The 22,205-nt window shown below is 45.1% G+C and overlaps 2 protein-coding genes across 5 annotated transcripts in view; both read right to left on the bottom strand.

Annotated features, from left to right (window-relative positions):
• Nucleotides 1-1,374: 1,374 nt before the first annotated feature.
• On the bottom strand, nt 1,375-11,749 carry LOC132388120 (gastrula zinc finger protein XlCGF26.1-like). Of its 2 annotated transcripts, none has more exons than XR_009510142.1 (2): nt 11,710-11,749; nt 1,375-1,842 (listed from the first exon to the last, which is right to left on the bottom strand). XR_009510142.1 is itself a non-coding variant. In XM_059960480.1 (2 exons), the coding sequence occupies exon 2, from the start codon at nt 7,496-7,498 to the stop codon at nt 5,720-5,722; it is 1,779 nt and encodes a 592-aa protein (XP_059816463.1). In that variant the 5' UTR covers nt 7,499-7,826; nt 11,710-11,730; the 3' UTR covers nt 4,981-5,719. The 2 variants fall into 2 exon arrangements, 1 of the variants encoding a protein (XP_059816463.1); XM_059960480.1 differs by lacking the exon at nt 1,375-1,842 and adding an exon at nt 4,981-7,826 and having other exon boundaries at nt 11,710-11,730.
• An 8,773-nt stretch (nt 11,750-20,522) lies between these two features.
• LOC132388121 (zinc finger protein 436-like) overlaps nt 20,523-22,205 on the bottom strand; it is a 329,833-nt gene continuing 328,150 nt past the window's right edge. For all 3 annotated transcript variants that reach the window (XM_059960483.1, XM_059960481.1, XM_059960482.1), the window contains exon 2: nt 20,523-22,029. In XM_059960483.1, coding sequence (XP_059816466.1) covers nt 20,925-21,710 — 786 coding nt within the window. In that variant the 5' untranslated portion in view covers nt 21,711-22,029 and the 3' untranslated portion in view covers nt 20,523-20,924. The remainder of the gene's footprint in view (nt 22,030-22,205) is intronic.

Here is a 22,205-nt window from a genome sequence, read left to right on the forward strand (position 1 = left end):
TCAACAATGCTTTGGACCCTTCGTCTGCAACGTTCCTGGAAAATGCCACAAACAGGGCCGAGTGAGACCCCGATCACCCTGTCGGCGGGTTTTACTCTCCCTTGTATTGTCTTGTGGTTCGATACCTTGCAGCTTCCGTACCCTACAAAGATGGCGCCGGACATGACACTCTCCATGGTGCTCCAGTATACGCTGCTGTGGCTTCCTGACTACTGTGGAGGTGTTGTGGGTCCAGGTTAGATCGTTTGTTATGTGCACACCGAAGAACTTGGTCTTTATTGGTATCTACTTATAATATAGTAATTTAAGCAAGATGTGTGTAAATATAACTCCCAAACTATTGAGATCGGCGGGGGGTGGGGAACAGAATCAAGGCTTAGAGTCCTGAGATGGTAAAGTATGAAAGCTTAGTTCATTCACGGAATAAGGGATGGGAGAGAGATATTTTTAATGCAGGGTAAATGTAGGGAGAAGGCAATTACGCCGAATTCCACAGGTTCCACGTGGTAAAACGAGATAACAGTCGCCGTAGATTTTATCCGGCATCGTTCCAAATCCATAAGAATGATCACCGAAAGTGACCTGTCACAGGGATATCATCTTCAAGTGAATTGCACACCACATACCCAGGCAAGGGTTAACACGTAAGTGGTCTCCACAGGATACCCCAAACAAATTCCACTCCTGTGGATTATTCGAGGTGACAGGCACATATTTGCTGTGTACTGGATCGATAAGACACCCACCCTTGTGGGCACTTGAGAGTTCCAAACAGTGACCCTTAGCCTCTGGCTTCCTTGTCTCAGTCCTTTCGTTCACTTTCTTTGTCTCCTTCTGACTGTGTCTGTGTCCTCGCTTAAAACTAAACAAATTGTGAGTAATGTAAACAAGCTGCAAGTCAGGCAGTCCCGCCTCCTTGAGCTCTCTCTCTGTAAAAATCAAAAATGAGCTGAGAAAGTAAGCGGCTGACATCATTGTTAGTCCCCAGCTCACTCAGGCTCTCTCTTAAAGTGACAGTCCACAACAAACAAAACCGAGGGACTCATAACACTTTCCCAAAAAAACTTTGATCTAAAAGTGCAAAATTTTAACTGCAAACTACAGTATGTAAAATAATGCATGTATGGTTATCATGTAACACATTGCAGAATCGTATACAAATACCAGATTCTGCTTCACTATTAAAACTGTAAGCTCAGCATCTGGAAAAACAATCAGCAATGATATTGTCCGTGTTTTTATATGCGTTATCACAATATCATATTCTTGCAAAATCAGACTCCAGTTTAACAATCTTCTGGTTTTGTAATTTACCTTACTCAGAAACACTAACAGATTATGATCAGTATAAACTACAAGTGGTATCTGCGCAGGACAAAGACAGACATCGAAATGCTGCAAAGCCAAGATGAGTGACAACAACTCTTTCTCTATGGTGGAATAATTTCTTTGATGCTCATCGTATTTTCTCGAAAAGTAAGCTACAGGATGTTCAACATCATCATCATCTTTCTGTAATAACACTGCCCCGGCAGCTTCATCACTGGCATCCACAGCTATAGAAAATGGCTTTGTAAAGTCAGGTGCCCTGAGCACAGATTGATGACATAAAAATGGCTTTCAATCGATCAAATGCCTACTGACAAGGCTCGGTCCGAACAAACTTTTCACCCTTCTTCAGGAGATTAGTCAGAGGAAAGGCGATATCAGCAAAGTTCTTGCAGAACGTACGATAATATCCAACCATTCCCAAAAACCTTCGAAGAGCCTTCTTACCAGTCAGAATAGGAACTTGAGAAATTGTCTGGACTTTTACCCGAACAGGAGCCCACTTGCCTTGACCTACAACAACACCAAGATAGGTCACAGTGGCATGGTCATATTCACTCTTAGCTAAGTTAACTGTAAGGCTGGCCTGGGAAAGCCTGTCAAACAGCTTCTCTACTGCAGAGATATGCTCTTCCCAAGTGTCACTCCCTGTGACGAAGCCATCAATATAGGTATCTGTGTGTTCTAACCCTCGAATTACAGAATCAAACATTCCCTGGAATGTTCCTGGAGCATTTTTCCTTCCAAAAGGCAAAACATTGTATTCATTCAACCCAGATGGTGTCACAAACACAGAAATGTCTCTACCTCTGTCCGTCAATGGACACACCAATACCCTGTCAACAGATCAATCTTTGTAAGAAATTTAGCTTTTCCAACCTTATAGATGCGATCATCCACCATAGGGATAGGATAGGCATCTGTTTTTGTTACTGCATTTACCGTCCTATAAACAGTGCAAAATCTAACACAACATCAGGTTTGGGCACAATAACGCAGTGTGAGCTCCAATCTGATGCTGAAGGATTAATAATACCATTTTCCAGCATATAGTCAATTCCTTGCTCAGCCAATTTACACTTTTCTATGTTCAAGCGATATGGGTGTTGTTTAATCGGTTTGGCTTGACCAATATCTACATCATGTACTGCGACCGTGCTTTGCTTGGGAACATCGGGAAATAAATCTTTAAACTTCAGAATTAATTCCTTCAGCTGTTGTTGTTGTTTTGGCTGCAGATGAGCCAACTTGTTATCAATGTTTTCTGGAACAACCGAGTTCATTAGTCTTACTGGGGCCATGTTTGGCTTGTGAAAAGTCTCAGACGAGTCAATGGTTTCATTCTCAGGGTTGCCAAATTCATATATTTTGACAACAACACTCACAGTTTGTGCCTGCTTGTCAAAAAAGGTTTTTTCATATTTATGTGCACCACCTGTGTTAGTTTACGTCAGTCGGGTGTTTTAATAACATAATTCACATCATTAATTTGGGAGACTATTTCATACGGTCTATTGAATTTCACCTGAAGTGGATTCGTCAAAATAAGGCAAGTACCTTATCTCCCACCCGGTATTTTCTTTCGTGAGCCCTGTTATCAAACCAACACTTCATTTTGTTTTGAGAAATCTTTTTGTCTCGCTAGACTACAGGTTTGGTGTAGTTTATTTTTGAACCTCAAAACATAGTCTAACGAGTTAACATCAATCCACTGTTCCTTTTAACAAGGTCTAAGGTCACTCTGCGACCAAATACGAGTTAAAATGGAGTAAAGCCCAGTGATTCCTGTACTGACTCTCTTTCTGCGGACGAACGCAAATGTATTCCTTCATCCCAGTCTGTTCCATTTTCAACAGAATATGTCTTAATCATTGTTTTGAGGGTAGAATGAAATCTTTCTAAAGCCCCTTGTGATTCTGTATGTTACACAGATGATGCAATTTGTTTTGCTCCCAGTTCAGAAATTACCTGCTGGAATAACCCAGATGTAAAATTACATCCTTGATCAGACTGGATTTCTTTAGGCAAATCAAATAAAGTGAAAATCTTGGTAAGAGCCTTCGCCACAGTTTAAGCTTTAATATTTCGGAGAGGTATTGCCTCTGGGAATCAGGATGCAGTACACATAATAGTTAGCAGATACTGATGGCTAGCTTTAGTCCTTGGCAATGGGCCAACACAATCCACTATAACTTTGGAAAAGGGTTCAGCGAATGCAGGTACAGGCCACTGGGGTGAGCTCATTAGGTTTACCCACAACTTGATGAGTGCCTTTTCGAAACTCTTATTCAGGGTAAACATAACTTTATGAGTTAAAGCAAACTGATCTGACCATGTGGTTAAGGTGTTGAACTAGCGATCTGGAAGTCATGATTTTGAGCCTCAGCCGAGGCAGCTTGTGTGTCCTTGAGCAAAGCACTGAACCACACACTGCTCCTGCGCAATTATAGCCCAGTGGCAATGATTGGGGGGGGGGGGGGGGGGGGCACCATAAATAAATAAATAATAAGCTGCTTCAGCAACTGTCAAAGCAGAATAGGCTTGCTAAGCCTTCCCCTTAATTACACTTTGTAAGAGAATTTTCTTTCTGCTTTTTTGCCTCTCCAGCCTGAAACTGCCTCTGCCTTTCCCAAGCCTCCATCTTTAATTTTTCTCACTTGTACTGGAGCTCAAGCTCATGAGGTTTACTTTCAGGAAACACCTCCAACTCCTCCACTTTAAACACACCCTCAGATACATAACGTTCAGCTATCACCCTCTGCATCTGTGCCCTCCTCATTGTCAATTTCACCTTAGCAAGTATTAACGTTTTAGCAATACTCAATAACTCAATCCTTCTGGTGTCCTCTAATGCCTGAGAGGTTCACACTTCCAGATATCTATCAACATCCATTGCTGCTGATTTTCCACACACAAATAAATCAAAAGGGATGAAATCGATAATAAATCAATCCTTAAATCTGTTCATATGCCAGATGCAGGCCCCATTTTGTTACAAACTGTAACGCTTTAGAAATGAACCAGCAGCAACAGACTACTCCCAATGGCCACACATTTTATTTCCACGTCCCATTCCCATTCTGATATGTCTAACCATGGCCTCCTCTACTGTCAAAATTAATCCAAACTCAGGTTGGAGGAACAACACATTATATACCGGCTGGGTAGCCTCCGACCTGATGGGATGACATTTACTTCTCTAACTTCCGTTAATGACCCTCTTCCCCTTCTTACCCCAACACTGACATATTTAATTGTTTGCCTGTATTCCATGTCTCTCTGGTGCTTCCCCCCCCCCTTTCTTTCTCCTGAGGCCTCCTGTCATATGATCCTTTCCCTTCACCAGCTCTGTACCACTTTCGCCAATCACCTTTCCTGCTCTTAGCTTCATCCCACCACCTCTGGTCTTCTCCTATCATTTCGCATTTCACCCTCCCCCCACTACTTTCAAATCTCTTAATATCTTTCCTTTCGGCTAGTCCTGACGAAGGGTCTCAGCCTGAAACATCGACATTTCTTCTCCTTATAGATACTGCCTGGCCTGCTGTGTTCCACCAGCACATTGTGTGTGTTGTTTGAATGTCCAGCATCTGCAGATTTCCTCGTGAGTGTTATGTGTATAAATGTGTATAAATATAACACGCAAACTATTGAGCTCCGGGGAAACAAGGCTTTGAGTCTTGAGATGGCAGAGTATGAAAGTTCAGTTCAACCACAGAATAGGTGATGCGAGAGATAATTGTAATCCAGGGTAAATGTTGAGAGAAGGCAATTATGTCGTATTCCACAGGTTCCGTGGTGGTAAAACGAGACAACAGTTGCTGTAGATTTTATCTGTCATCCTTCCAAATCCACATACTAATTATCACCTGAAGTGACTTGCCATAAGGGGTATCATCTTAAAATGAACTGCCACACCACAACCAGGCAATGGTTAACACATAAGTGGTCTCCGCAGGATACCCCACATCAGATCCACTGCTATGGATCAAATGAGGTGACAACCACACTTACGATGTATGGTGAATCGATAATTAGCCCACCCTTGTGGGCAAAGGAAAGTTCCAAACAGTCACCCTTGGCCACTAGTTCCCTGGTTTCGATTCCTCCATTTTTCCTCCTTCGTCTCCATCTGACTCTGAGTGTCTGTGTCCTCGGTTAAAACTAAACAAGCAGCACGCAATGTAAACAAGCATAACAATGGCCACTCGCCACCGTGAGCTGACAAGTGTGCCAGTAGGTGGAATGACTGAGTGAATCCTTTCCCACATTCTGAGCAGGTGAATGGCCTCTCTCTAGTGTGAACTTGCTGATGTCTCTGTAGGGTGAATGACCGAGCGAATCCCTTCCCACAGATTGAGCAGGTGAATGGCTTCTCCCCAGTGTGAACTCACTGGTGTTTCTGTAGGTGGGATGACTGAGTGAATCCCTTCCCACATTCTGAGCAGGTGAACGGCTTCTCCCCAGTGTGAACTCGCTGGTGACTCTGTAGTTGGGATGACCGAGTGAATCTCTTCCCACAGTCCGAGCAGCTGAACGGCTTCTCCCCAGTGTGAACTCGCTGATGTCTCTGTAGAGTGAATGACCGAGTGAATCCCTTCCCACAGATTGAGCAGGTGAATGGCTTCTCCCCAGTGTGAACTCGCTGGTGTTTCTGTAGGTGGGATGACTGAGTGAATCCCTTCCCGCATTCTGAGCAGGTGAACGGCTTCTCCCCAGTGTGAACTCGCTGGTGACTCTGTAGTTGGGATAACCGAGAGAATCTCTTCCCACAGTCCGAGCAGCTGTACGGCTTCTCCCCAGTGTGAACTCGCTGGTGTAGCAGTAGGGTAGATGACCGAGTAAATCTCTTCCCACAGTCCGAGCAGGTGAACGGCTTCTCCCCAGTGTGAACAAGCTGGTGCCTCTGTAGGTGGGATGACCAAGTGAATCTCTTCCCACAGTCCGAGCAGGCGAACGGCTTCTCCCCAGTGTGAACTCGCTGATGTCTCTGTAGAGTGAATGACCGAGTGAATCCCTTCCCACAGATTGAGCAGGTGAATGGCTTCTCCCCAGTGTGAACTCGCTGGTGTTTCTGTAGGTGGGATGACTGAGTGAATCCCTTCCCGCATTCTGAGCAGGTGAACGGCTTCTCCCCAGTGTGAACTCGCTGGTGACTCTGTAGTTGGGATAACCGAGAGAATCTCTTCCCACAGTCCGAGCAGCTGTACGGCTTCTCCCCAGTGTGAACTCGCTGGTGTAGCAGTAGGGTAGATGACCGAGTAAATCTCTTCCCACAGTCCGAGCAGGTGAACGGCTTCTCCCCAGTGTGAACAAGCTGGTGCCTCTGTAGGTGGGATGACCAAGTGAATCTCTTCCCACAGTCCGAGCAGGCGAACGGCTTCTCCCCAGTGTGAACTCGCTGGTGTTTCTGTAAGTTGGATGACTCAGTGAATCCCTTCCCACATTCTGAGCAGATGAATGGCTTCTCCCCAGTGTGAATTTGCTGATGACTCTGTAGGTGGGATGACTGAGTGAATCCCTTCCCACAGACTGCACAGGTGAACGGCTTCTCGCCAGTGTGAACTCGCTGATGTACCAGTAGGGTAGATGACAGAGTGAATCCTTTCCCACAGACTGAGCAGGTGAATGGCTTCTCCCCACTGTGAACTCGCTGATGTAGCAGTAGGGTAGATGACAGAGTGAATCCCTTACCACATTCTGAGCAGGTGAACGGCCTCTCCCCAGTGTGAACTCGCTGATGTACCAGTAGGGTAGATGACAGAGTGAATCCTTTCCCACATTCTGAGCAGGTGAACGGCCTCTCCCCAGTGTGAACTCGCTGATGTCTCTGTAGGTGGGATGACTGAGTGAATCTCTTCCCACAGACTGAGCAGGTGAATGGCTTCTCCCCAGTGTGAACTCGCTGGTGTCTCTGTAGGGTGGATGACCGAGTGAATCTCTTCCCACAGTCCGAGCAGGTGAACGGCTTCTCCCCAGTGTGAACTTGCTGATGACTCTGTAGTTGGGATGACTGAGTGAATCCCTCCCCACAGACTGAGCAGGTGAACGGCTTCTCCCCAGTGTGAACTCGCTGATGTACCAGTAGGGTAGATGACTGAGTGAATCCCTTCCCACAGACTGAACAGGTGAATGGTTTCTCCCCAGTGTGAACTCGCTGGTGAGCCATTAGGTCAGATGACTGAGTGAATCCTTTCCCAGAAATTCAGCAGATGACCAGCCTCTGCCCAGTGTGGTGTGAACTGACTGCTGTGTCCACAGGTGGAAAGACTGTCTGAACCCCTTCTCACACACAGAACAGGTGAATGGCCTTGCCCAGTGTGAACATGCTGATGTACCTTCAATTGTGATAATCGAGTGAATCCCTCCCCACTGTTTGAGCAGGAAGGGTGGTCAATTGGATCCCTGGCTCCACTTCTTAAATATCCAAAGAGAGACAACAAATCTGGCGTGCCATGTTTGAGCTTCCTGGAGATGAATTCGTTCTCAGTTTTAACCTGTAAAAAGATTTACAAAATCCATCAATGGGTGTAGGACATTTCAGATGAGATTACTTGAGCTGCCAAGGTTTGATCTGGTATCACACTGTTACAGTGAGGTTAAACCCAAGTTGGACAGAGAAATCATCTCCTGACTGGGCAGACTGCTGGTATCTGGAATGACCATCAATTCCCTGACGCTCTTCCTGTTTCTATAAGAATGGGGCATTCCTGCCGTCTCCAATCTGTGACCTGGCTCAGTCTGACTCTCTCCATTGGTATTATTCCCTGTTCCTGCTGAGCTTCATGGGTGCCTGGCCCCACAGTAACTGAAACACTCTCACGCAAGTAGTCTTCCTTGACGTGCAGCTGGGATCTTCTTTTATGTATTATTAACTTAAAGTGCCACAGTTTTAACGCCATATAAAAAATTCCTGCTGAAATGACTGGTTGGTTCGCACGACTGTCAAAAGGGGTTAGAGTGAATTTTTGTATTATTCCAGGTTCTTGTCACGATCATAGAAAATTTCAACACAGAAACAGGTCCTTTGGGCCATCCAGTTTGTGCTGAACTATTTAAACTGCTCACTCCCACACCGCTACCATCCAGGTACCTACACGAACCGCTTAAATGTTGAAATCGAGCTCTCATGCACCACTTGTGCTGGCTGCTCATTCCACACCCGGATGACCATCGGTATGAAGAAGATTCCCCTCATGTTTCCCCTAACATTTCACCTTTCACCTTTAACCCATGGCCTCTGGTTGTCGTTCCACCCAATCTTCATGGAAAAAGCCAGCTTGCATTAACACGATCTGTGCCTCTCTATCACAATCAAATCTCCCCTCAATCTTCTACATTCCAAGGAATAAAGTCATGATTTGTTCAATCTTTCCTTCTAACCCAAGTCCTCCAGACCTGGCAAAATCCTTGTGAATTTTCTCTGAACTCTCTGAACCACTTTTACATCTTACCTATAGGTTGGTGACCAAAACTGCACAGAATTCTCAAAATTAGGCCTCACCAATGTCTTCTAGAAGTCAACATAACAGCCATCTATTGTTATCAGTACTTTGGTTCATGAAGGGCAATGGGCTGAAATCATTCCTTCCATCCCTATCTACCTGTGATACCACTTTCAGTGAATTAAGGACTTGTATTCCCAGGTCCCTTTCTTCTACAACACTCCTCCGTGCCCGACCAGTCACCGTGAAAGACCTCCCTTGGTAGGTCAAACCAAAGTGCAACAACTCACACTGGTCTGCATTAAATTCCATTTTCCATTTCTCAAACTATTTTCCCAGCGGGTCCAGGTAGCACTGAAAGCGATGATAGTCTTCCTCACTGTCCACTACACCACCAGTCTTGGTGTCACCCACAAATTTGCTGATCCAGTTAACCACACCATCATCCAGATTACTGATATAGATGACAAACAACAACAGATCCAGCACTGATCCCTGTGGCACACCACCAGTCACAGGCTTCCAGTCAGAGAGGCAACCATCTGCTACCACACTCTGTCTTCTCCCAAAGACAGTGTCTCATCCAATTTACTATCTCATCTTGAATGCTGAGTGACTGAACCTTCTTGACCAACCTCCCATATGAGACTTTGTCAAGTACCTTGCTAAAGTCCATGTAGACAACATCCACTGCCTTGTCTTCATCCACTTCCCTGATAACTTCCTGGAGAGACTCTATAAGATTGGCGAGAGCCATGCTGTCTATCCTTTATCAGTCCACACCTATCCAAATACTTACAGTATATACTTGGTTCCTGCACACAGATTCCAATAACTTTCCCAGTACTAATGTCAAGCTCACCAACGTATAATTTCCTAGTTTATTTTTACAGCCTTTCTAGAACAATGAAACAACATTGTCTGTCCTCCAATCCTCCAGTACCTCACCTGTCACTAAGGATGATTTAAATATCGGTGCTAAGGCCCCAATAATTTCTGCACTTGTCTTCTGTAGGGTCCAGGTGAACAACTTGTCAGGCCCTGGGGATTGATCCACACTAATTTGCCTCAAACCCCTCCACCTCTGTAATCTGTACAGCGTCCATGAAGTTGATGCGGCTTTGCCTCAATTCTGTAGACTCTGTGTTCATCTCTTGAGCAAATACGGATGCTAGTTTATGCTATCCTTTCATATGGATTACCATTCTGATCTTCCAGAGAATTATTTTTTTCCCTTGCAATCTTTTTGCTCGTAACATATCTGCAGAATCCCTGAGGATTCTCCTTCACCTTGGCTGCTGGGGCAACCTCATGCCTTTATTTCTTTCATGAGTGTTCACTTGAATTTCCTGTATTTCATAACTACCCCATTTGTTCCTATCTGCCTGTACCTGGTATGCACCTCCTTTTTATTGATCTGGGAGAGGAAAGCCAAAGGGGTGATAGATCTGCATGGTTGGAGGTGGGGGTAAGGACGATTAAACTAAAGTTGCAGGGGGAATGGGAGCCTGAATAACAGAACAGATAGTGAAGAGGTTGTGGAGACAGATGTTGTTCAGGCCTCAGGCAAAGTCAGGAATGAAAAAGTTGAGCATGGTGCAGTGAATATGCTGAGCCCTGTATATTTCAATACAAGGAGCAGCGTAAGAAAGGTGGATGTGTTCAGGGATGGATCAACACCTGGAATCAACACTAGGATCTGGCAACTGTGGATTGGGACAGGCTGCCTTTTGGCAAAGGTGTGTTTTGTAAATGGGAGGCCTTCAAAGCGAAATTTTGAAAGTACAAAGTGGGTATGTCAGAATAAAAGGTAAAGATAGAAACTGTAGGGAAACTTGGATTGCAAGAGATATTCAGACCCTGGTAAAGCACAAAATGGAATTGCATAACAGGGATAGGCAGTCAGTTTCTTATGGAGTATAAGAAATGCAAGAGAACACGTAAGAAATCAATCAGGATGGATAAAAGATGGCATGAGGTTGCTGTCACAGAAAAGGTGAAGGATAATCCTCAGGGATTCTAGTGATAGATTAAGAGCAAAAGGATTGCAAGACACAAAGTTGGTCCTCTGGAAGACCGGAATGGCAATCCACGAGTGGAACCAAAGCAGATGGGGGAGACATTAAATATTTTTCAAACTCTATTTACTCAGGAGATGGACAAAGGGTCTATGGGAGTGTGGAAACGTGGCATTAACCACTTCAACCCAGGGGGAAAAAAACACTCCTCTGGCCACTCACACGCTCAATACCCCTCATCATTTTATACACCAAAAAATGTCTCTAAATATAAACAAGGAAATTATACATTGCACAATCTACTTTCCATGATTCAGTACATTTACACAGACAGGTGTGTAAAAAGGGCCCAACGAATATCAGGGACAAACAGGCCCAATTCACCACAACCACAAACTGTTCCTGCTGCTACCATCCAGGAAACGGTACCACAGCAAAAGGAGCAACAGGCCCCGGGACATCATCTTCCAACAGGTTTGATGTTGTGTTTGATGTCATTACGTACCCAGAGAGAATGGGACAAAACATGTTCTCACCGATAGAAAAGTCCAGCGCAAGAGGAGGTAGAGGACGCAACACACACAAAATACTGGAGGAGCTCAGCAGGCCAGGCAGCATCTATGGAAAAGAGTCCTAATGCCGATTTTCTCAACTGCTGATGTAAAAGATTTTGTTGCCTTTCTCCCAGTTCCTAATCCTTGCATTTAGATAGCTGGAGCTCAGCTCTGCCTGAGAGATCCATCGGTTCCCATTCCCTCAGCGGCCGGAAGCTCCCCGGGGCCCGTGTACGGATCGAGGGGCTGAGAGAGAGGGAAGAGAGCAGGACTGTCCCGGGATTGCTGGTCACGGTGTCGGAAATTCAGAGGAATTATCCCGAAGTCGGTGTTTAAGATAAAAACTCGGAGAATCACTCTTACCTTCGACCGACATTTTCAAAGGCTTCTGTGTACTGTGCGCATGCGTGAAAGTCAGGGAGGCCTCAGCCTGACGCCTGCGCATTTCATCGGCACTCAAGCGCCGGCGAAATTCTTAACTCATGGCCCTATGGGTAATCACGGTGCCATTAAACATTTCTGCAAGCACCGGTTCAATGTCCATATCTCTTTTTGTTTTATCTTGGGTATAGGAAAAATCTGCAGCTGTTTTAACGCAGAAAGCGGCTCCCATAAGTAATATACTCAATATCAACGTGTCTCTAATGCCAAAGTAAAATGCAGATATAAAAACACAGGAGATTCTGCAGTTGCTAGACACACACAAAACGCTGGAGGAACTCTGCGATTCAGAGAGCAAATAAGCAGCGGAGTACACAGGCTAGGCATGCGGAAGGGGCTCTGCCTAAACGTTTTCTATTTATTCCTCTCCAAAATTTCTGCTTGATCTGTTGATTTCCACCTGTATTTTGCAGAAATTAACCACCTTTTTTTTCGATCAACCAGTTTCCAAATGCTTCCAATCTTTCACTTTTAACCACATCCTGCTGGTCTTATTCGTCCTCCTCCTCTGGACCCCATCTCTCTCTGGAGCCCCTGATTCAGGCTGGCAACTCTTTTGTTTCTGACTCTGCACCATCGAAGATTCACTCGCTTACCTCCTGTCAGATTTTAGAGGTGCATTGTGTTACAAAACCGCAGGTTCGTTTACTGTGAGTGTCGCTTTAAGTGCCTGAGAGAGGAGGGCTGTGACGTCAGACTCAAGCTGCGGCAGCCTGAGGGAGAGGGAGACAAGCTGTTGGAACTTCAGCGTGTGACTGCTATAGGCTGCAACTCTTCCATGCCCAAAAGGTACGGTTGATCTGATCATCGGCACGCAGTGCACAACGGATGTGTGACTGTCACTTCGTATAATCCATATGTGTGGATTTGCTGGAGTACCCGTGGTATCACTTTTGTCGGCCCTTACCTGGAATCGGGGTGTTCTGTGGTAACCACTTGAAGACGATATTCCTGTCACTGTCACCTGGTGATATTTCTAAGTGGATTTCGGAACTAATCGACGGATAAGATCTTTGGCGACTGTTATTTCGTTTACCCAGCGTGGAATGTGTGTGGAATTCTTCGTAATTGCCTTCTCTCTACATTTTCGTGTGGATTTACAACTCTCTTCTCCCACTCACTTATTCCGTGGATTACTGAACTGTTCTACTTTAACATCTGAAGACTTTAAGCATTGTTTCCCGAGCTTCGTCCGGAGACCTGAACAACGTCACAACCACAGTGAGCTCATCGTCTTGTTCAGCCGGAGAAAATCATGCAGGGAATTCATGCAGGTGTATAAGATGATGAGAGGCATCGGTCGTGTGGATAGACAGAGGCTTTTTCCCAGGGCAGAAACGGGTAACACGAGGGGGAATAGGTTTAAGCTGCTTGGAAGTAGGTACAAGAGGACATGTCAGAGCTAAGGTTTTAAAGCAAAGAGTGGTGTTTGTGTGGAATGCATTGCCAGCGATGGTGGTAGAAGCGGATACAATAGTCTTTTAAGAGACTCTTAGATAGGTACATGGAGTTTAGGAAAATAGGTGGCTATGCAGTAGGGTAATTCTAAGCAATTTCTAGAGTAGGTTACATGGTTGGCAACCTGTCATCTCAGGGAGAGTGAGAGCGGAACGGCCCGGGTAGATTTTGATATACTGATATGGAACAGAAATGTGGGCAGGGACCAGATGGGCCGAGTGGCCTCCCTAGTTTGCATCGTGAGTGTGGTAGTTTCAATAACTACCTGAGACACGGGGCTTGATACAGAACTGATTTATCTTTCACAGATCCACGATATTAAACGCCAGTTTAGTTTAAGGCTAACATCAGCAGAACAGACTCCTCCAATGCTCAGTGACCAGGGTTCAGTCCTGGGTGCGATGAGCAGCCGCAAGAACTGCAGAATCTGACAGTAACAGTCCCTCATGAACCTGCAGCTGCCTTCAGTCACCGAGATGGTTAAACATTTAACACAGGACTCCGCCTCCCGCTCACAGACATGTAAGACACAGTCGATTTCTGTCCGCCATTAGTCTCTCCCTTTTCCGACTTAAACTTTGAAATTTCAACTTTATTCAGTGGGATCTGTCGAGCAACAGTTATGATTATGGCCCCGAGAGGAACAGAGGATTCAGGCGCTGTGTTATCTCCATTGGTGCGAAGCGATGTCAATTACTCGTTACACCCAATAGTACAGGCGAAACAGCCGAGAGATCGTCTCCCCCGCTTCCTCGGCGGGATAAACCTCAAAGTAAATGTCCCGCTTTTTGATTTCTTTCCGCTTCCCTCCGAGGGAAGTTGGGGGCGCTTCTGAAGCGTCCCCTGCGGCCTGAGTCTGATGTATCGCCGAGAGGTAGGAGGAGAACACTTGGCGAATCGGCTTGTTGCTGACTCCCCGGGGACGGAGGGAATCAACCCAGCAGGGGTGCATTTTATTGGAAAGATGGAATGGTGGCGAACAGAGGGATTCACCACATTGGGGGTCAAACCGGCAGTCTATTGACCTATAGGTGGGGACAATGGTCCGAGCAAAGAGGGGGGCGAATGGACCAGTCCAAGGACATTGAATGACAGGACGGTTTGGAGGGGCCGAGTGGCCTTCGTCTGTTCCGGTAGTCGGGCTGTTTAAAGACCCTTCCTGGGCCTGTAAGATGTCCCAGTGGGTGTTGTAGGGACCAATACTTGGAACCCAGTTGTTCACAAACAGTGTCCACTATTTGGCTAAGAGACCAAATACAACATTTCCAAATGAGTTATTGACACAAAATGCATGTTCATAGAAACCGGACAGCACAATTCAGGCACTTCAGCCCACAATTCTGTGCCGAACATGCCCTTAACTTAGAAATTACCTAGGGTTACCCATAGCCCTCTAGTTTTCTAAGCTCCATGTACCTGTCCAGGAGTCTCTTAAAACACCCTATCGGTTCCGCCTCCAACGCCTCCCCCGGCTGCCCATTCCACACACTCATCACTCTCTGTGTAAAAACAACTTTCCCTCTCATGTTAGCCATTTCAGCGCTGGGAAAAAGCCTCTGACTATCCACACGATCAATTCCTCTCATCACCTTATACACCTCTATCAGGTCACCTCTCGTCCTCCATCGTTCCAAAGAAAAAAGGCCGAATTCACTCAACCTATTCTCATAAGGCACGTTCCCCAATCCAGGCAACATCCTTGTAAATCTCCTCTGCACCCTTTCAATGGTTTCCACATCTTTCCTGTATTGAGGCAACCAAAAATGAGCACAGTACTCCAAGTGGACTCTAACCAGGGTCCTATATAGCTGCAACATTACCTCTCGGCTCTTAAACTCAATCGTACGGTTGATGAAAGCCAATGCACCTTATGCCTTTTTAACCACACAGTCAACCTGCATAACATCATTGAGTGTCCTATGGACTCGGACCCCAAGATCCCTCTGATCCTCCACACTGCCAAGAGTCTTACCATTAATACTATATTCTGCCATCATATTTGACCTAACAAAATGAATCACCTCACACTTATCAGTGTTGAACTCCGTTTGCCACTTCTCAGTCCAGTTTTGCATCTTATCAATGACCTGCTGTAACCCCTGACAGCCCTTCACACTATCAACAACACCCCCAACCTTTGTGTCATCAGCAAACTTACTATCCCATCCCTCCACTTCCTCATCCAGGTCATTCATAAAAATCATGAAGAGTAGAGGTCCCAGAACAGATCCCGGAGGCACACCAGACAGACAGACAGATATACTTTATTGTTACCGAGGGAAATTGGGTTTTGTTACAGTCACACCAACCAAGAATAGTGTAGAAATGTAGCAATATAAAACCATAATTAAACAATAATAAGTAAATTATTCCAAGTGGAAATAAGTCCAGGGCCAGCCTATTGGCTCAGGGTGTCCGACACTCCGAGGGAGGAGTTGTAAAGTTTGATGGCCACAAGTAGGAATGACTTCCTTTGACGCTCAGTGTTTCATCTCGGTGGAATGAGTCTCTGGCCAAATGTACTTCTGTGCCAAACCAGTACCTCATGGAGTGGATGGGAGTCATCCACTAGTCCACTAGTAATAGACCACTAGTCACAGACCTCCATGCAGAATATGACACGACTACAACTACACTTTGTCCTCTGCGGCAAGCCAGTTCTGGATCCATTGCTTCCTTACTTTCTCAATCGGCCTTCCTTGTTAAAGCTCATCTGAAAATCCAAGCAAACAACATCCACTGCCTCTGCTTTATCTATCTTGCCTGTTATTTCCTCAAAATATTCCAAGTGATTTGTTACACACGATTCCCTGCAAAGGAATTCTGCTGACTTTGTCCAACTTCATCATGCCTCCCCAATTACAGTACCCAAAACACTCACCCTTAATACACCCGAACATATTCCTGACCACTGAGATCAGACTAACTGTCTTATAATTTCACTGGACAACAATTCTTTTTTTTCAAAAGTGTTGCTTCCTCAGAATTTTTTTTGTTTATGATAAACTGCTTGAAGATTAACACAAATGTAATTTAAGACTACTTGTATCACGCAGGAATTTAGAAAAATGACAAATTAACTTTTATTGAACATATTGTCTTTAATTGCATCATGGTGCTGATGCTTTGCAATAGTGCAACCAAGATATAAATATTTTGTTAATGATTTTCAATCGTACTCAGTGTCTGAGGCTTCTCGCTTAAGTGTCCAACACTAATTTGCTGCATTGCTGGATTCAGTTGCCCTGGTATGTTTTCTCCATGACCACAATGTCCTGCTGAAACCTTTCACCATGCTCGTCACTAACAGCACCAAGATTTGCAGGGAAGAAGTCCAAATGTGAATGCAGAAAATGAATCTTTAGTGACATGTTGCACTTTATGGTTGTATATGCATGGTTTCAACCAGCTGCATGAAGTTTGGTGCTCTGCTGATGCCGAGAAAAATTTCAGCAGCTTCCTTGAATGCCTTCCTTGCCATTTTTTCTGGTCCCACCAGAACTTCTTCAAATTGCCTATCAGTGATGATCTGTTTGATTTGTGGACCAACAAAAATGCTTACTCTGGGAAGCATCCGTCTCAAATATCAAAATCCTTCACAGAAATGTTTGTGCCTGGTGATAGCAAATTCCATCCTTACAGTCCTGAACCCAATAATTATTACTAAAACCTGTCCTGCCATGCAGCAGCAGCGCCGTGTAAGCATGCCCAAGCATGCCTGAACAAGATAGGAAACTTTCCAGCTTACATTGCAGGCAACATTTTAATTGACCTGAATTATGAATTGAAATAATACGAGTGATTTCAAAAATGGTGCATCACAGGTAAATTTCATGGTGATTTTCATGATCAGTAGTCCAAAATTCATAAGATACGCCTATTCAGGAAGCAAAACCTTTGTTGTCCAGTGTTGTCCTTTCTTCTGCCTCCCTCTCTTCTTAAAAAGTGGTGTGACATTTGCAACGTTCTAGTCCGCCAGAACCATTCCAACATCTAGAGATTTGTGATAGATAATTACTCATCACTTGAAGAGAAAACTAAGGGGGAACTTCTTCATTCAGAGGCGGGGAGAGTGTGCACCGAGCTGCCAGGGCAAGTGGCAGGGACGATTGTAAACTTCAGGAGAAGTTTGCTTACGTCCATGGATGAGAAGGATATGGAGGGCTATGGTCCAGGTGGAAGTTGTTGGAACTCAACAGATTAATGTTTTGGCATGGACTAGATTGGCCGAAAGGGGTTTGCCTGTGTTGTAATGTTCTATGACTCTAATGCCTTCACTGTCACTTCATCTACCTCTTTCTGAACCCTGAGGTGCACACCTTCTGGTCCAGCAGTCTTATCTACCTTCAGGCTTTTGTGTCCGATCACAAGAGAGGGAATGCTTACGAAATGGCTTTTTAGAGCAGCTGATGGTTGAGCCTACTCAGGGAACTGCTATCTTAGTTTTGGTGTTGTGTATTAACCCAGATCTTATTAGGGAGGATAATGTAAAGGAACCATTGGAAGGCAGTGATCATAATTTGATTGAATTCCCACTGCAACTTGTGAGGGAGAAGCATAGGTCACATGCGGAGTATGGCAATGGAATAAAGGGAATTACAGAGGCATGAGAGAGGTGATTCCCCAGGTGGCTGACATCTCTGAGAATAGTCCATAACGTACAGGATAGATATGTCCGGCAGAAGTAGTTCTCAAACAGTGGGGCTGGACTACCGCGGCTGAGAAAGGAATTTAAGGACTGTATAAAAGCCAAGGAAAGTGTGTATAAGTTAGCAAAAGTGAGTAGGAAGTTAGATAATTGGGTTTCTTGTAAAATTCACCAACGGGCAACTAAAAACAAAACAAATTATAGTCCAGTTAGCCTAACCTCAGTGCCTGGGGAAGCATTTGAGTTTAATATAACAGATGAGGTTTTGGAGACTAAAAATAAATCAAAGCCAGCATAGGTTCTGTACAGGGAAATCTGTTAGAGTTCTTTGAGGAAGTCATAAGCAGGATGGACAAACGAGAGGCAGTGGATATCATTTACTTGGACTTTCAGAAGGCTTCTGATAAGGTGTCACACATGAGACTGCTCGACAGGATAAAAGTCAGAAGTAATACTGGCATGGATAGAGGAATGGCTGACAGCCAAGAGGCAGCGAGTGGGAATAAAAGGGGCTCATTCTGGTTGTCTGGCAGTGACTGGTGGTCTACAGGGGTCAGTATTTGGTCCACTACTTTTCACATTGTTTGTCAATGAGTTGGATAATGGAACTGATGGCTTTGTGGCAAGGCTTGTGGATGATACGAAGGTAGGTGGAGTGCTGAGGAAACAATGCAATTGCAGCAGGACACAGACAAATTTCAAAAACGGGATAAAAAAAAGGCAAATGGAATACAATATTGGGAAATGTACGATAAAGCACTTTGGCAAAAGTAACAATAGTGAACTATTATCTGATTGGGGAGAAGGTTCAAAGAACAGAAGTACAACAGAAAATGTGAATCCTTGGGCAAGATTCCCAGAAGGTTAATTTACAGGTTGAGCCTATGATAAAGAAGCCAAATGATTGTGGGCATATATTTAAAGTGAAGTAGAATCTAAAAGCAAGGAAACAATGCTGATATTTTATAAGACGTTACTTAGGCCGCACTCAGAGTATTTGGGATGCATATCTCAGAAAAGGTGTGTTGTCATTGCAGAGAGTCCAGAGGGTGTTCAAGAAGATGATTCCGGTAATAAAGGGGTAAGATATGAGAAGCGTTTCCTTCTTTGGGCTCGTACTCCTGCACTGACCAATGTTTAATAAATGTGGGGGGGGGGGGGGGGGATGGAAAATCTCACTGAATCCTACCGAATGTGGAAAGGTCCAGTTAGTGTGGATGAGGAGAGGACTTTCCGCATGGTGGGGGTAGCCATGACAGAGGGCACAGCCTCCAAACTGAGGAGCGACCTTTCAGAATAGTTAAGGAGGATTTTATTTAGCCAGAGAGCAGTGAATCTATGGCATTCTCTGACACAGACGGCGGTGGGGGACAAGTCTGTGCGTACATTTTAGGCAGAAGCTAATAGTTTACGGATCAGTCAGGGCATTACAGGATATGCCGAGGAGGCAGGTGCATGGGGTTGGGTGAGAACTGGGATCAGCCATTATAGAACGGTGGAGCAGACTCGATGGGGCTGAATGGCCTAATTCTGCTCCTATGTCTTATGGTCTTATACTGCGAGTGTCTTACACAGTGAAGAATGACACAAAATAATTATTACATTCGGCCGCGATTTCTTTGCTCTATTACTAACTCACCAGCATCATCTTCCAGCGGTACAATATCAACTCTTGCCTCTCCTTTACTCTTTATGTATGTGAACAACTTCTGAAACTTGATATTACTGGCTCACTCAGCTTACTTTTTCATCTTGTCTCTCCTGTGTGTGTGTGTTTTTTTTTAGTTGTCTCCTGTTGGTTATGTCAAAGCTTTCCAATCCTCTAATTTCCCACTATTTTCTTGCTATATTATATGACCCGGCTTTTGCTCTTATCAAAAACAGGAGAAAATCTGTGGATGCTGGAAATCCAAGCAACACGTACATAAAATGCTGGAGGAACCTAGAAGGACATTAATAATATTACAGGAACAAATCCCTCGATAGATAAAACCATTCACAACACACACATGTTCCTCGATCACTGGAGCACCTCACCACAGGCATTGTTTGTGTCATCAGTCAGACAAACAAATGATTTTGTCAATCTGCTTCCAAATGTTGCTACTCTGTCATTCGTTGCCACTCCCCACTGCTGATTCCCTTCTCCTCATCATACGTTCTTACCCCAAACTCTGCCCTGTGCAGAACCCCCTCGGGTTGCTGACCCTGCTTCATTGAACATCCAACAAATGGTTTTCCATTCTGCTTTCAGTCTTTAGAGGACAGTGGTGCTTTCAACAACCCTTTAGAAGCAGGGAAAATGACCCATAATGTTGAAATGAGTCATGATTGAGGAGGTTAACTACCAATGTCATTCCTCCTCGTCCAGAGATCTGAGGGGCAAAGAACATCTCAGACAGAACTGCAGTCAGCTCGACTTCTTCAGTCTGCAGAAAATTCAAGGGAAACCTCTTCACCCAGAGCGGTGACTGTTTGGAACCCATCACCACAGGGAGAGCGAGAGATGAACAACTGGGGAGGAATTAAAAGGACTGTCCTGGAACAGAATCACTGGTAGTGTCCAGCTGGCCTGAGTTGATCTCTATTGTACACTTGGTGTGTTATAAATTCACTAAGTTCCAAAGACAGAGTTTAAAATAGAACTGATTTATTTGTCACAGATTCAGAGAATTAAACTCCAGTCCCATTAAAGGTGAATATGCAGCAGGAGGAACTCCTCCCATGCCCAGTGACCAGGGTGCAGAACTGGGTGTGGTGAGCAGCAGCAATAATTGCAGAGTTCAGCCCTTACAGTCACTCTTGACATTGCATTCAGCAACGGTGATGGACAAATATCCAGCATTCAGCTTATTGAAACTTTCTCCCCAGTGTGAACCCAGTAGTGTGTCAGAAGGTTTGATTACTGAGTGAATCCTTCCCCACATTCACAGCAGGTGAATGGCCACTCCCCAGTGTGAAGTCAATGACGCACATTTGGTGGAGATAACTGAGAGAATCTCTTCCCAAAGTCTGAGCAGGTGAATGGCCTCTACCCAGTGTGAAATCGCTGGTGTCTCTGTAGATGAGATAACTGAGTGAATCCCTTCCCACATTCACCGCAGGTGAACGGCCTCTCCCCTGTGTGAACTGACCGATGTGCCAGTAGTTTGGATAACTGAGTGAATCCCTTCCCACATTCACCGCAGGTGAACGGCCTCTCCCCTGTGTGAACTGACCGATGTGCCAGGATTTGGGATGACTGAGTGAATCCTTTCCCACATTCTGAGCAGATGAATGGCCACTCCCCAGTGTGAACTGACTGGTGTCTCTGTAGGGTGGATAACTGAGTGAATCCCTTCCCACAGTTTGAGCAAATGAATGGCCTCTCCCCAGTGTGAAATCGCTGTTGTGCCAGCATATCAGATGACTGAGTGAATCCCTTCCCACAGTCTGAGCAGGTGAACAGCCTCTCCCCACTGTGAACTCGCTGGTGTTTTTGGAGATCAGATGAACAAGAGAATCCCTTCCCACAGTCTGCGCAGGTGAACGGCCTCTCTCCAGTGTGAACTCGCTGGTGTGCCAGTAGGTGAGATGATCGAGTGAATCCCTTCCCACATTCGGAGCAGTTAAACGGCCTCTCCCCAGTGTGAACTGACTGGTGTGCCAGTAGTTCAGATGACTGAGTGAATCCTTTCCCACATTCTGAGCAGGTGAACGGTCGCTCCCCAGTATGAACTGTCTGGTGTCTCATTAGGTGAGATGACCGAGTGAATCCCTTCCCACAGTCTGAGCACGTGAACGGCCGCTCCCTGGTGTGAACTCGCTGGTGAGCCATTAGACTACATGACCGAGTGAATCCTTCCCCACAACGTCAGCAGATGACCAGCCTCTGCCCAGTGTGAACCTTCTGAAGTACCTTCAGTTGAGATGACTGAGTCAATCCATTCCCACTGTCTGAGCAGGTGAACAGCCTTTCCCCTTTTTTAAAATGACGGGTTTGCTAGTTGGTCAGATGACCGAGTGAATCCCTCCCCACGGTCTGAACAGGAAAAATGGTTGATTGAATCCCTTGTTCCTTAAATATTTAGACAGAGACAGCACAACTGGTGTGTTGTGTTTGAATTCCCATAGACAAATTCCTTGTCGTTTTCAACCTGTAAAAAGAGTTAAAAATCCATCAGTGGTTGAAGGACAACATTTCAGATGAGATCACTTGAGTTGTCAAGGTGTGATCTGATATCACACTGTTACATTGAGGTTCAATCCAAGTTGGATGGAGAAATCATCTCCTGACTGGGCAGAGTGCTGGTATCTGGAATGAGCATTGAAC

This window comes from Hypanus sabinus, unplaced genomic scaffold, assembly GCF_030144855.1.
Source record: "Hypanus sabinus isolate sHypSab1 unplaced genomic scaffold, sHypSab1.hap1 scaffold_266, whole genome shotgun sequence".
Classification (NCBI taxonomy): Eukaryota; Metazoa; Chordata; class Chondrichthyes; order Myliobatiformes; family Dasyatidae; genus Hypanus; species Hypanus sabinus.

Coding starts and splice junctions, on each gene's coding strand:
- LOC132388120 (XM_059960480.1), bottom strand. CDS start 7,498: ATGGCTCACCAGCGAGTTCACACTGGGGAGAAACCATTCACCTGTTCA.